This window comes from Camarhynchus parvulus, chromosome 18 (assembly GCF_901933205.1).
Source record: "Camarhynchus parvulus chromosome 18, STF_HiC, whole genome shotgun sequence".
In the NCBI taxonomy this organism is placed as follows: Eukaryota; Metazoa; Chordata; class Aves; order Passeriformes; family Thraupidae; genus Camarhynchus; species Camarhynchus parvulus.
Window position 1 is genome coordinate 5061292 of NC_044588.1, and position 12460 is coordinate 5073751.

Sequence of the window (12460 nt, forward strand, 5' to 3'; positions counted from 1 at the left end):
AGGATCTGCAAGGGATAGATACCATCTGCTTTGGTGGTTTGTTTTCATCAGGGTACTTTACAGCTCGCTGAAGTTCAGCCTCTCATTCAGTCGTGACCCTTTTGTTACCCAGACCCTTTTGTTATTCCATTTCACCTGGGAGTTCTTGTCATGGAGCAACATGAGACCACTGGAGCCAAACAGCTCCTCGGGAGCTTCTGGTGCAGCTGCAGGAGGGATGAAATTCCCGTGGTTCTTGAAGGGAATGCTGGAGCACCAGGAAAGGCTGTGCCCCCCTCTTGTGTGACCCCCTGAATGCTGGGGGCTGCTCTGCTCCCCCACATCTCCTGGAGAGCACTCTGAAGGTCACACAGGTGTTGGCTTTGGAGGGGTGTTCCTGCATTTCCAGAGTATTGTATAACTCCTTCATTTCCACTTCCCTGGGTGTAGTGGCACGTGGAAGGAGCTGAGAGCAGACCAGGCTATTTCCACCTGTCCAGTTCCCTGCGTTTGGGAGGGTTTCTGTGACAAGTGGAAGAAGGTGAGGGCAGGCCAGGCTGTCCCAGGTTTCCAGCAGCATTCCCTGCTGCACCAGCACAGCAGGTGAGTGCTGTGACAGCTCTAACTCGTGTAAATCCAGCCCTGGGCGGGGAAGGACTGGCCTGCTCTGGAAGGAGCATCCTCCTCTGGAAGCCTGGCAGAGCTGGGCTTCCCCCTTGTAGTTCCAGCAAACGGGTCTCGTGCCAACAGTAAATGAATGTGACAGATAAAATTTGCTCAGACTGCTGTGTTTACACCCACTCCAAGATCCAAATCATCATTTCCCACTTACTGGCTCTCTTGGCAGCTCAGATCCTACCCCGGCACACTCCAGGCTTGCTGTTTAATGTCTCCATTACAACTGGCAGAGGGAATTGTGTTCTCTTGCAGCTTTACCTTGTTAACAAATCCCTTTTATTTTTTTTTCCCTTGTGGAAGCCATGCAGTACCCAGAGCAGTTTTCCTGGGAGTTGGGAATGCAGGGAAATGGTTTGGTGTGGACCTGTGTGTGTGCCTAAATATGAGCTCCATGGCAGCACTTTTGTGGCAGACCCCATCTAAAGCTGTGTGTTCTTTCCAAACATCAGGAAAATACACTGTCCCCAGCCCAGGCAATATTTACATATTTTTAAAAATTTCTTTCCATCTGTGTATTCTCTCTCTTTCTCTCTCTACCCACCCTCTATATATTCTATTCCTCTCTTTATATGTAGTTTAACTATGTAGCCTCAGCTGGGTGGATTTAACTTTACTAACCTCTGAATCACCTTTTTAACCATCCCACACACTGCAGAGCCTCTCTTTTTCCCTCTTTTTTCCTTCCCAAGCCTGAATGGTTGGCTGGACCCTTCCCTCGGAGGCTGAAGGCCAGAATGTAGCTGGAGGTGGCTGTGGAGAGGGCAGGGAGGAATCCCAAAAGGAGAGATTTCCAAGGGAAGCCAATCTCCTTTCTCCAGGGAGGAATCCCAAATGGAGAAATTTCCTAGGGAAGCCAGTCTCCTTTCTCCAGGGAGGAATCCTAAATGGAGAGATTCCCAAGGAAGAATCCCAAATGGAGAGATTCCTAGGGAAGCCAATCTCCCAAGGAAGCCAGTCTCTTCACTCCCAGGGAGGAATCCCAAAAGGAGAGATTCCCAGGGAGGGATCCCAAAAGGAGGGATTCCCAGGTAAGCTAGTCTCCTTTCTCCAGGGAGGAATCCCAAATGGAGAGACTCCCAGGGAAGCCAGTCTCCTCACTCCCAGGAAGGAATCCCAAAAGGAGAGATTCCTGGGGAAGCCAATCTCCTCACTGCCAGGAAGGAATCCCAAAAGAAGGGATTCCCAGGGAAGCCAATCTCCTCACTGCCAGGGAGGAATCCCAAAAGAAGGGATTCTTGGGGAAGCCAATCTCCTCACTCCCAGGAGGGAATCCCAAAAGAAGAGATTCTTGGGAAGCCAATCTCCTCACTCCCAGGAGGGAATCCCAAAAGGAGAGATTCCTGGGGAAGCCAATCTCCTCACTCCCAGGGAGGAATCCCAAAAGGAGGGGTTCCCAGGGAAGCCAATCTCCTCACTCCCAGGGAGGAATCCCAAAAGGAGGGATTCCCAGGGAAGCCGGTCTCCTTTCTTCAGGGAGGAATCCCAGATGGAGACTCCTGGGGAAGTCCTTGCTCCCTGCTGGTACCTCCAGCCCCAGAGCCTCCTCTGACGTTCAGGGATTGAGGGTTAAGGATCTTTCAGCTGGGCCCCAGCCTGACATACTTCCTGGGAATGGCTTGGTGCCCACTGGAGCTGGGGATACCCCTTCCCATCTCCCTGCAGCCCCCCTTCTCCCGAGAGTTCCAGGATGTAGCTGCTAGAATTAAAGTAACAAGAGGTTAATGAGTTGCTAAAATATGCACCTGATGTCAAAAGGAACATTCCCCACGCTTTCCAAGGCTGTAAATACCCCAAATCCCAGGGAACTGGCACTTGTGGCTTTCTATGAAGCGAGCTGAAGTAGGACAGGCTGCTGCGCTGGGGTTTGTTTGTTTAATTTTCCTTCAGACAGTGGGATGCTCCAACCTTCTTCCCTCTTTTCCTCTGTAAACACTGTGTTGCTTTAATTATCAGCACGGAGAGCTCCAAGAACAATAATCTCTGGCGCTGGGGCTGGCCCAGAGCCACCCGTGGCCCCGGGAACAAACGGTCATTCATTTTGCAACCCTTCCTGAACCCAAATGTTTACATCACACGTTTCGCTCCACGTGGTGGGGTGGGGAGAGCAGGAATATTTTTGCAACACTTAAAAGTTATGAGTGTTCTGAAATCTCTTGGCATTAGCAGTATAAATTGTGGAATAGCAGCAGGTGTTTATGCTCCAAAGGGGGAAGGTGTCAGGGATTCGTTGCTGCTGGGCTGAGGCAGAGGATGGGCTGGGATTGGGGGTTTTCTCCTGTTTCCTGCAGGTTTCCTTAAATATTTTACCCTTTTTACAGTCAGGTCTTGCCTACTTACGACAGCTTGGATGAGCCGTCTGTCAAAATCATGAGCTCCATATTTGCTTCTTCCCTAAACGTGGTCACCACCTTTTACATCATGGTAGGAACTTCCCCTTCTCTTCCCTTGCCAGAAATCTGGAGGGGCCACAGGGATGAGGCTTTATCTACAGCTGGGGCTGGTTTCTGCTTATCTGTATTTATTCTGACAGATAAGTCCTCGTGCTGAAAGCAGAGTTAGGTGGGAGGTGATGAACCCAAGGGCACAGGGGGCACTGGGAGAATCCAGGTTTTCAGAGTAGCATGTTTGCTTGGATGGAGGCAGAGTGGAGGCCCAGCTCTTCCCAGGCCCAGCCTGGAGCAGGGGCTGCTGCCCAGAGTTTGGGAGAGCTTTTTCCAGCCTGTTTGGAAGGAAGTTATGCCTCATAAGGCAGCAGTTAATAAAACTGGGTTAATAATTCCTGAGGAGAGCCTTGGCCCATGAGCCAGGCTGCTGCAGGGGATTGTGACAGCCCCCTCTCTCTCTGAGGGACAGTCCATGGGCCTGGCAGCAAGCAAAGTGTGTCCTTTAGGAAAACCCCTGGATTTGATGAGAAACTTGCTTTTAGGCAGTTCCCACTCTTGATTAACGACCTGTCCCAGGTTTTGGGGTGCCCCTGGAAGTGACCTCACGCTCCCATTTGGCTGCTCCAATGGGAGGTCACTGTCCTGTCCCCTCTGTGAGGAGCAGGTGTGAAGTGTTGGGAGTCCAACCCTGCTCCCCTCTCCAGGTGGGCTTCTTTGGCTATGTGAGTTACACCGAGGCCATTGCTGGGAACGTGCTGATGAACTTCCCTTCCAACGTGGTGACGGAGATGATCCGAGTGGGATTCATGATGTCGGTGGCAGTGGGGTTCCCCATGATGATCCTGCCCTGCAGACAGGCTCTGAACACCCTGCTCTTTGAGCAGCAGGTAAGACCCCAGGGCTGCCTCGGGGTGAAGCTTGATTTTTGAAGGGTTTTTGTGACTCTTTGGTCTCTGACTGGGCCCCAAACCGGCCTTGGCTCCCTGAGACTCTGGTGCTAATGGCATGTGGCAGGTACTCGCTATCCCAAGGGACAAAACCTCAACTCCCATAAAATCCTCAGTGCCCAGGGTGTGGTGACAGTGCAGCAGGGGCCTGTGGCCATCTCTAAATCCTGCTCTGCTCAGTGGTTAATCCTGGCACTTGGAGGTTTGTGTCCTTTCTGCAGAGGAATTCTGTGGGCCAAAGGAGTGGAGTTCCCAGTGTAAAGCTCATGTCCCATGGCTGCTGCTCCCTGCTCTGCTGGGGATTCCAGCTCTGGCACAGACATGTTACACAGCTCAGAGCCGAGGTGGTTTCTTCCCCTCAGAAAAAGGGTGAAATGTGCTTTTGGAAGCAGCAGAGCCTCCTCATTTCCTGCTGCTCCAGCTGCTGTCCTTTTGCTGGCCAACTCATCGAGCTCAAGCTCCCGTTCCCGGCCTCGGAGCACAGCCCAGCCCCATTTCTTCTTGCTTCCTTGTGTGCCTGCTGATTCCTGCTCCATTATTCTCACCCAGCAGCCCTGGAGCAGCCCTTTTCTCTGCGGGTTCGGATGTCCCCTTCCTCCAGCGCCTCCCGGGCTGCGGTGCCGGGGGCGGGCAGTGGGATGTGGGATCCAGCCCTCTCCCACACGTTCCACCTTTCCCAGGGCCAGCTCCTCAGCCAGCCTTTGTGACTGAGGCTGGTCTGTCTGCTGGAGACTGTGAGTCCCTTGTGGCAGTGGCGTGTTCTCCTCTGTGCATTGTGCGCACGGAGCGCGCCGATGGGATTCAGCAAATAACACTGAGAGATTGTGGGAATGTTCTGAGGCCTTTGTGTATCCGCATAAATAGAAACCTCTTAGGCAGGAAATAAAACTTGAGCAATTTATAGCCCTAAATCCTGCCACTTCTGCCTGTGAGAAGCCCCCGGCTCTTTTCTCACGTTGGGAGGGCCTGAGGATGGGGGCAGGCTCGGTGAGAGCCAGCGGGTGCAGAGGAGGAAGCGCTGGAAACACTTGGGAACACTTTGGATCTCGCCTGGGCTCAGCTCGTGGCTGGCTGGGCTCTGAAGGTGTCGCTTTGCCTTCCTCCCCCATCTGTGCAGCAGCAGAGCTGGGACCTGCTGGGTCTGCAGGGCACGCTGGGGCCGCTGCCTTCCACACCTCCCACTCGGGAGGTGGGATGGGATGGGAAGCAGAGCGGCCTCTGGAATTCCTCCAGCAGCTGCCCAGCAGCACCCATCCTCCCCTGCGCTCTCCCTGGGGTGTCTCCCAGTCAGAGAGGCTGCTCCTGTGCAGGGGATGGCCCTGCTCCCAGAGCTCTTGGGGAACACCTCTCCCTAGCACAGCCAGGGCTCTTCCCCTGCAGCTTCTCCCTCCTGCTGCACCCCTGGGCTCCTTCCTCCTGCCCTTGGGCTGTCCTCTGAGTCCCTGCTGGGGGGATCACAGCTGGGCTGGGCTGGAGCTGCAGGCAGCATTGCTGAGGGAATTGCTGGGGGCTCAGGGAATTGCTGAGGGTCTGGGGACTGCAATACCAGAGCTAACTCTCCCTCTCCACCCTTGCCCTCCCAGCAGAAGGACGGCACCTTCGCTGCCGGGGGATACATGCCCCCGCTGCGCTTCAAAGCCCTGACGCTGGCTGTTGTGTTTGGAACCATGGTTGGAGGCATCATGATCCCCAATGGTGAGTGAGGAGCTGGGAACAAGGGCTGGCTGCTTTCTCTGGTCTCTGTTATTTGTTTTCCTGGCTGGGGTGACCAGACTCACACCCCATCCTGCCCGGGGGCTCTGGCAGCTGTCCCATGCTGCTGCTCTGGCACTCCTGGAAAAGACCTTTGCTGACTTTTCCTCTTTTTCTCCAGTGGAAACAGTCCTGGGCCTGACAGGTGCGACCATGGGAAGCCTCATTTGTTTCATCTGCCCAGCTCTTATTTACAAGAAGATCCACAAGAATGCGCTTTGTTCACAGGTCAGTGCTGATGCTGCTTGACATCCCCCTAAGCCCTCTGCAGAGCCTGGGAACGTGCTTCATTTGGCTGCAGCACAGAAACTGCTCAGCACCTCCTCCAGCCTCCCCCTCCAGCCTGCCCAGTACAGGTGGGAGCTGTTCTGGGTGGGTGTCCACCACTTTGGGATGCGCAGACAGTGGCGGAGGTGCTGGCCCAAGCTGGAGCACCAGCTCTTTTTGTCCTTCCAGCAGCAAGTGAAACAGTCATTTTGTGCATAAAATGCTGCTTCCAGTCCTCCTCCGGGTGGGATTCAGGTTTTGGATCCTCAGAACAGGAAATCCAGGCAGCCTGTAAAACCTTAAAGCCTCACATCCCGACCTGCCCGGGCTGGGTAAAACAAACAGGGCTCCACGATGTGGTTTGTGCTGCCGACCCTCAGCTTTCTGCTTTCAACCAAAATAATAGTAAAAAGGAACACACACATAGAGGTGTTGCTTCAGGAATTGATTTTCTGAGGGATTGGGGTCGTTCAGAGGCTGTTAGAAGTTTAACTTTTCCTTTTGCTCCAGTTTGAATTGGCCTCCTCAGGGACCGAAACAAAGTGGCTCTTTGCTGGGCTTGATCTCTCTGCTCCTGCAAATACCGTGGGCTGAAATTAACAGGTTTTGGGTTTTTTCCCTAACAATAATTTAATCCACTGCCTTTTTCATAGGCCTCTGTCCCAACATTCCCAGTCAGGACAGTGCTGGGCTGGGAATAAGGTTTTGGGCGCAGTGTGGAGTCAGCAGGGGAGAGCAGCACGTTTTTGTGGGGCCCACAGAACTGGTGGCTTGTTCTCTGCTTAATGACTTGTGGCTTTGCAAACCTACGTGAATTTTTTAAGCAGGGTGTGTTTTTTTTTCTTCCCTGTGCTTTCCCTGACACAAGGAAGTAGTCCAACTTTCCAGCTTTCACTCTGAATTCTGACACTTAGCTCCGAACTTCTTTGAGTGAAACCCTGAGCAGGAGTCTGAATGCCAGCCTGGGTTTTTCAGGGAAACAAAGAGCACTTTCAAGAATTGCTTTCTATTCCGGCTGAGCCAGAGTGTTTCCCTGCAGTGCCTCGGGGCTGCACTCAGGACAGGCTGCGCTCTCAGCCTGGCTGCTCGGGGTGGGACACTGGGGCCCTCACAATGCCTGACCCCAAACCCGGTCACGAGGCTCAGGGAGATGTTTGTCCTGCAGAAATCCCCACAAAGGAGGAAGGGCTTATCTAAAGCATCAGGCCCCGGGTTACTTGTCGAGGGGCTGGCAGCAAGCTGTCCAGCCTTCCCTGAGTGATCCATTGCCTGTCAGGTTTGCATTCCTGCTCGGAGCGAGAACACACCTGCCCGCCCTGCTCAGCACCTCCCCGCCTCCACAGCCCAGCTCCGAGCCCACCCTCTCCTCCCTCCAGGTCTTTGCAAAGGCTCATTTATTCTTTCCCTGGAGCTCTGTCTTTGGTCTCCTCCTTCATTCCTGCACTCCTTTGATCAGGTGCTCCACTCCATCAAAGTCAGCTCCTGAGGAAGGTGGCAGGCGGGGGAGAATGCCAGCCCTGGGCTCAGCTGTCCTTCCCTTCCTGTCCCTGTTCAAACAGGGTACAGGGGCGTTCTCCCTCCTTCTCTGCATCAGCTTTAGCCTCCTTCAGAGCAGCAAACCTCAGCGCCAGCTTCTACACTTCTCTGGGTTATCTTGGCTCTTGCGCTGCTGAGGACTGGCTGCTTTTATCGGGCCATTTCTGGCACCCAGCAGCGTCCAGTGTGGGGCAGGTGGTGACGTGAAAGGCCAGGTTTTTACAGGAGAGGTGCAAACTGAGGCTATGAAACACTAAAAGTGAAGAGGATTTCAGATGGGGGAGGGAAATGGGCAGATGTTTGCTGGCCAGCAAAGCGCTTCTGCTGAGGAGCTGGGAAGGATTGGAGCTGCTGCTCAGCTGGGCTGGGCTGGCAGTGCCCTGGTTGGAAGGGTTGGGTTGGAAAGGCAGGTCCCAGAGCAGTTAAAAAGCCCAGAGTCAGGCACACAGCGCTGTGAGTGAAGCAGGGAGAGTGTTCCCTTTCTTGTGGTTTAGCATCTGTTGCTGTAAAGGTCCGCGTCCCGCTGCTCCCCGGGAGCCCCGGTTTGGCAGAGCTGCCGTGGGCCGTGTGGGGGTCTGTGAGCAGAGTGTGGAACTGCCAGCAGGAAGGTGTTGCCTTCCCAGTGTTGACACAGGCTTGTCCGAGAGGCCCCTCCTAGGGAGGCCGGAGTTGCTCTTGTCCCAGTTGGGGAAGAGGAGCTGCCGGAGGTCAGGAAGTGACCCCTGGGCTCGCTCCTGTGTGGGTGGAAAAGAGATTCCCTCTGCCCTTCCCTGGCAGTGCAGGGGCCAGCACACCTTCTCCAGCAGCACATCCAGGGGTGCAGCCCCCCAAACACAGCATCTCTGAGGAGGGGGCTGGCAGTGACCGGGGCTCTGCATTCCTTCACCATGACTCCGTCCCTCGGAGCGCTCGCTCGGTGTCCAGGAGGAGGACGGGGATGGCGTCACGCCACACAAATGCAGCGTGTTTGCTTCCCGTGGCTGCAGGACAGGGCTGAGCTAATGGCTCTGCTCTGCAGAGCTGGATCATTTCTGGGAGGAAGGAGGGCCAGGGGAGCACAACTGGCTGAGGAAACGGCCGCGTGAACTTCCTCTGCTGAATTCCCGTCCGTGCTCTGAGCGTGGCTCCCAGGAGATGGCCCTGGCCCTGCTGAGCTGCCCCAGGGCTTCCCACAGCCTCTCCCCGTGGCTGTGCTGAGAGGGGCTTCTGCAGAAAGGGCTCTGCTCTCGGTGGGATCGCTGGCTCTGGGGAGATCATTCCCCTGGGACCAGAGCTTGGCTCAGATGTGCCTTGCAGTGCTGAGCCTCCCCTCGCTGCAGGATCTCTGGATGCTCTGGAGATTGGTGGCTCCTCTGCCTGGATTGGTTCCTTGAGCGCTCGAGTCCTTGCAGCCCTCACTCCTGTTCCTTCAGTTGCCTTGGTGGTCCCCTGAGCGCAAACCGCCTGCTTTTCCATGGCATAAGCATCTCCATGGAATTAAACCAAATCGTGGCCCTCTTTATTCTGGTCTTTAGGTGAGGAGGGGGGAGCTGGGTGAGGGCGGCTCAGGGACAGCCCAGCCTGTCTCCGGCTGCCACGTGTGCCCGTACCCGCTGCTCCGGGAGCTCGCAGCTGAACTCCAAATGTGCAACAATCAAAGGGGTTTCAATCCGAGGCATTTGAGCCCCTGGTTCCCCACTAAGATAAGAAACAACAAAAATCCTTTTAAAGCATTTAGTGTTTTCAGCCGTTTCCTACAGCTCCCTCCTCTCCCACGTTGCTCCTGGTTCCTGTGGCACCAGAATAGATCCTCATTGTGGAAACGCTCTTCCTCTGCGCTGTTGTTTCTGGAAGGTGCCAGAACAACCTCCCAGGCACAAAATGCATTTGTGCCGGGGCTGTGGATTGTAGGAGGGGAGGAAGTGGAGCAGCTCAGCCCAGGGCAGCAGTGCAGGACCTGCTGACTCGGCGTTTGCCCGGGGCTGGGGGGGTGGATGGCAGGATATCTGCTCTTTGTGCACCCCAGGCAAGGCAGGCAGCACATTCTGCTCCTGTTTCCTCTGCAGCAGCTCTAAGGTCTGGCCTCTGCTCCCTGGCCACGCTGCCCCTGATGCAGAGCTGCTCCACGTCCCGCCAGCCTTTTCCTTCCGAAGGCGTCGGGCTGTCTGCGGGGCGTGCTGGGAACGGGCCCTCCGGGCTCCCCTGAGCCCGGCTCTGACCACGCTGCTCCCTCTCTCTGGGTGACCTCCCCCAGTGGGTGAGGAAAGCACCGGCCCCTCCTCCCCCTCTGGAAGTGCCAATGTTTTAATTCCTCCTTCCAGTTTCACCTCTCCCCTTGATTTGCAGTTTTCTGGCAGCTTCCAGCGGTGAAGTGCTCCCTGTGGCCGTTCTTGGTTTTCCCCGCACTGAGAAGCATCTTTTTGTTGTGCTTTTTGTGAATTGGGATGTAAATCTGCGCAGTGAGGATTGGGAGTCATGGAATCATGCAGTGGTTTGGGCTGGGAGGGGCCTTAAAGCTCATCCAGTTCCACCTCCTGCCATGGGCAGGGACATCTTCCACTAGACCAGGTTGTCCGAGTGCCATCCAACACTTCCTATGACTCATGTGGAATTAGATCCTTTCAGATCAATTTGTCATCACATAACAAGCTGTAAAAATTCCTTTGCTGCTCATCACTTTCTCCTTTTTGAGGTAGAGAAATTCCAAGAGCCCTTCCCTCCATGGGATCCAGATTCCACCCTTCTATTTTTACCCTGTTTGATCCTAGCTTTCTGGGAATCAGGGAGTCATTTCTCAGCAGCTTCTTGAGCCTTGGGAGCAGGGCCTGTGTGTGGACATGTTACCCTTGCTTTCAAAACCAAGGATTTTTAAGCAGCTCCCTGGAATGGTTTGGGGCTGTAACCAGGCCAGGCTCCTCTGTGCTCAGCCAGACCTGATTTCATGGAGTTCTCATGCTGGGAGTACCAGGAAATGAGTCTTTGCAGTAGGACTTGTCTGCCACATGCATTTTCCTATCCCTGGGTCCTGCCCACTCACTTCACTCACTTTTGAGCCCTTCCAAAGCCTTTCCAACAGCTTCCAGCCTCTCAAACAGCTTCCATTCCAACAGCTTCCATTCCAACAGCTTCCATTCCCATGGCTCTACACCCAAAAATGAACCTCAGCCAGGAGCAACTGGTTTTCCTGTTTCTCTCTGACATTTCTCTTCTCTCCCTAGCACATGTCACCGTGCTGAGCTTGGAATTCTGTGCAGGCACTCTGGGAATGCTGTGGGGAGCAGTCCCCTTGGATTTCCTGTGCTCACTGTCCCTCTGTCCCTCTGTGCAGATTATCCTGTGGATTGGGCTGGGCATGCTGGTGATCAGCACCTACACCACCCTGTCTGCCACCGAGGACACCCCTGTGAGGACAGAAGCAGTGGGCTTGGAGCACCTGGACAGAGAGGAGAGCAGAATTGGCCAGGATTCAGTCAAACTTCCAGGTATGTGCTTGCTGGAGTTGGGTTTCCCAGCCCTGTTCCCAGGCCACCTCTTAAAAAGAAGGTGGAAGCAGGGTAATTTCAGGCAGCTCTGTGCATCTTCCCAGCTTCCTGGGGCCTTTTCCCAAGCAAAGCTGCACTTTTGTCTGCTGGAAAAGCCGCTGTGACCTCCAGTGGTCCATTGTGGGAGTTGTTCTTTTGGGAAGGAAAAGGCATGGTCCAGGCTTGGGATCCCCTGGAGGGACAGAGCAGGGATCCCTGTTTGGGATGAGCACAGTGCCCACCTGGCCCACGGGACTGTTCTCCCCCTGTGCCAGCCCAAGGACCATCCATCCATCACCCTCGAAGGAAGGGAAATTTATGGGAGCTGCCTCTTTTTTTGGTGCCGAGGGTATAAATTTGGCCTCAGCTTTCTCTCTGACAAAGCCTGTGATTATGCCTCAGCTTTGTTTACCGGTTCTTGTTATTTATTATTTGTTTGCTGGGGCTGCTGATGGAATTACGGCCGCTCCTCCCTTTCCCAGCTGCTCCGGAGCGAGGCCGTGGCGCGCAGGTGCCGCCTGACCCCGCGCTGCCCCTCGGCCCCGCCGCGTCCTGTTCCTTCGCTGCACTTTTGTTTCCTTCTGCTCCTGTGGGGTTTCGTTTTTTTTTGTTCTTTGGAGGCCTTGAAATATCCTCGCAGAGATTGAGAGCGGAAGGGAGAAAGGGGCTGGCGCTTGTGGAGATTATCCTCCCTCCTGGTTCTTGGCTGGGTTCCTGCCCGGCAGCTTGGAGCGTCTCCCACACCGGTGCTGCTGCCGATAACATTCACTCTGGGGTTGCTCCGTGGTGGAGTTTACTTGTGGTTTACTCGTGGCTTACTCAAGGCCGTGTGTGCCTTCCCGGGCACGCGGATGCCGGTGAACTCCGAGCAAAAGATGCTCCCAATCCCTTAATGGAGCCCTCAGCAGGGCCTGGAGGAGGGATGCGATTGAATTCTTCCGTCTTGGTTAATTTTGGAGCAGTAATGGCCAAAGAACAGCTGCTCCTTTCAGGAGGAATCGCTAATGACACGTGTTCTGACTGGGAAAATAAAAAATCCCATCAAACACGGTGTCTGCAGGAGTTTGCTGAATCTTCTCCCCTTCTCGGCGTGAGCCGGGGCGGTGGAGCGGGATGCCAGGCTCTGATCGCCCGAGCGATGCCGGGGCCCGCCGGCAGCAGCTCTGAGTGCTGCTGGATTAAATAATCCCACCCGGGAGGAAGGCGGGTTCAGTGCTCCCGGCTCATAAACTTCCCAGGGAGGAGCCCTGCAGTTCCGAGGGAAAGCTCAGCTGTCCCCTGAGGTCCCTTTGCCAGTGGGGGCTCCCTCTCCAGGGAGGAGGAAGAGGAGGGAGAAGGGGGACAAGGACCTGCAGGGTGGACGTGGGGCTGTCCCAGGAGAGCCGGCACTGCGATTCCTTGGATCTGTGCCTCCCTG

General features: G+C 55.0%; 1 protein-coding gene across 2 annotated transcripts in view; it reads left to right on the top strand.

Moving 5' to 3' along the window:
* Positions 1-12460, top strand: part of SLC38A10 (solute carrier family 38 member 10) — a 30635-nt gene that overhangs the window by 7635 nt on the left and 10540 nt on the right. For both annotated transcript variants that reach the window (XM_030962159.1, XM_030962160.1), the window contains exons 7-11: positions 2976-3078; positions 3746-3928; positions 5572-5683; positions 5862-5968; positions 10851-11004. In XM_030962159.1, coding sequence (XP_030818019.1) covers positions 2976-3078; positions 3746-3928; positions 5572-5683; positions 5862-5968; positions 10851-11004 — 659 coding nt within the window. The remainder of the gene's footprint in view (positions 1-2975; positions 3079-3745; positions 3929-5571; positions 5684-5861; positions 5969-10850; positions 11005-12460) is intronic.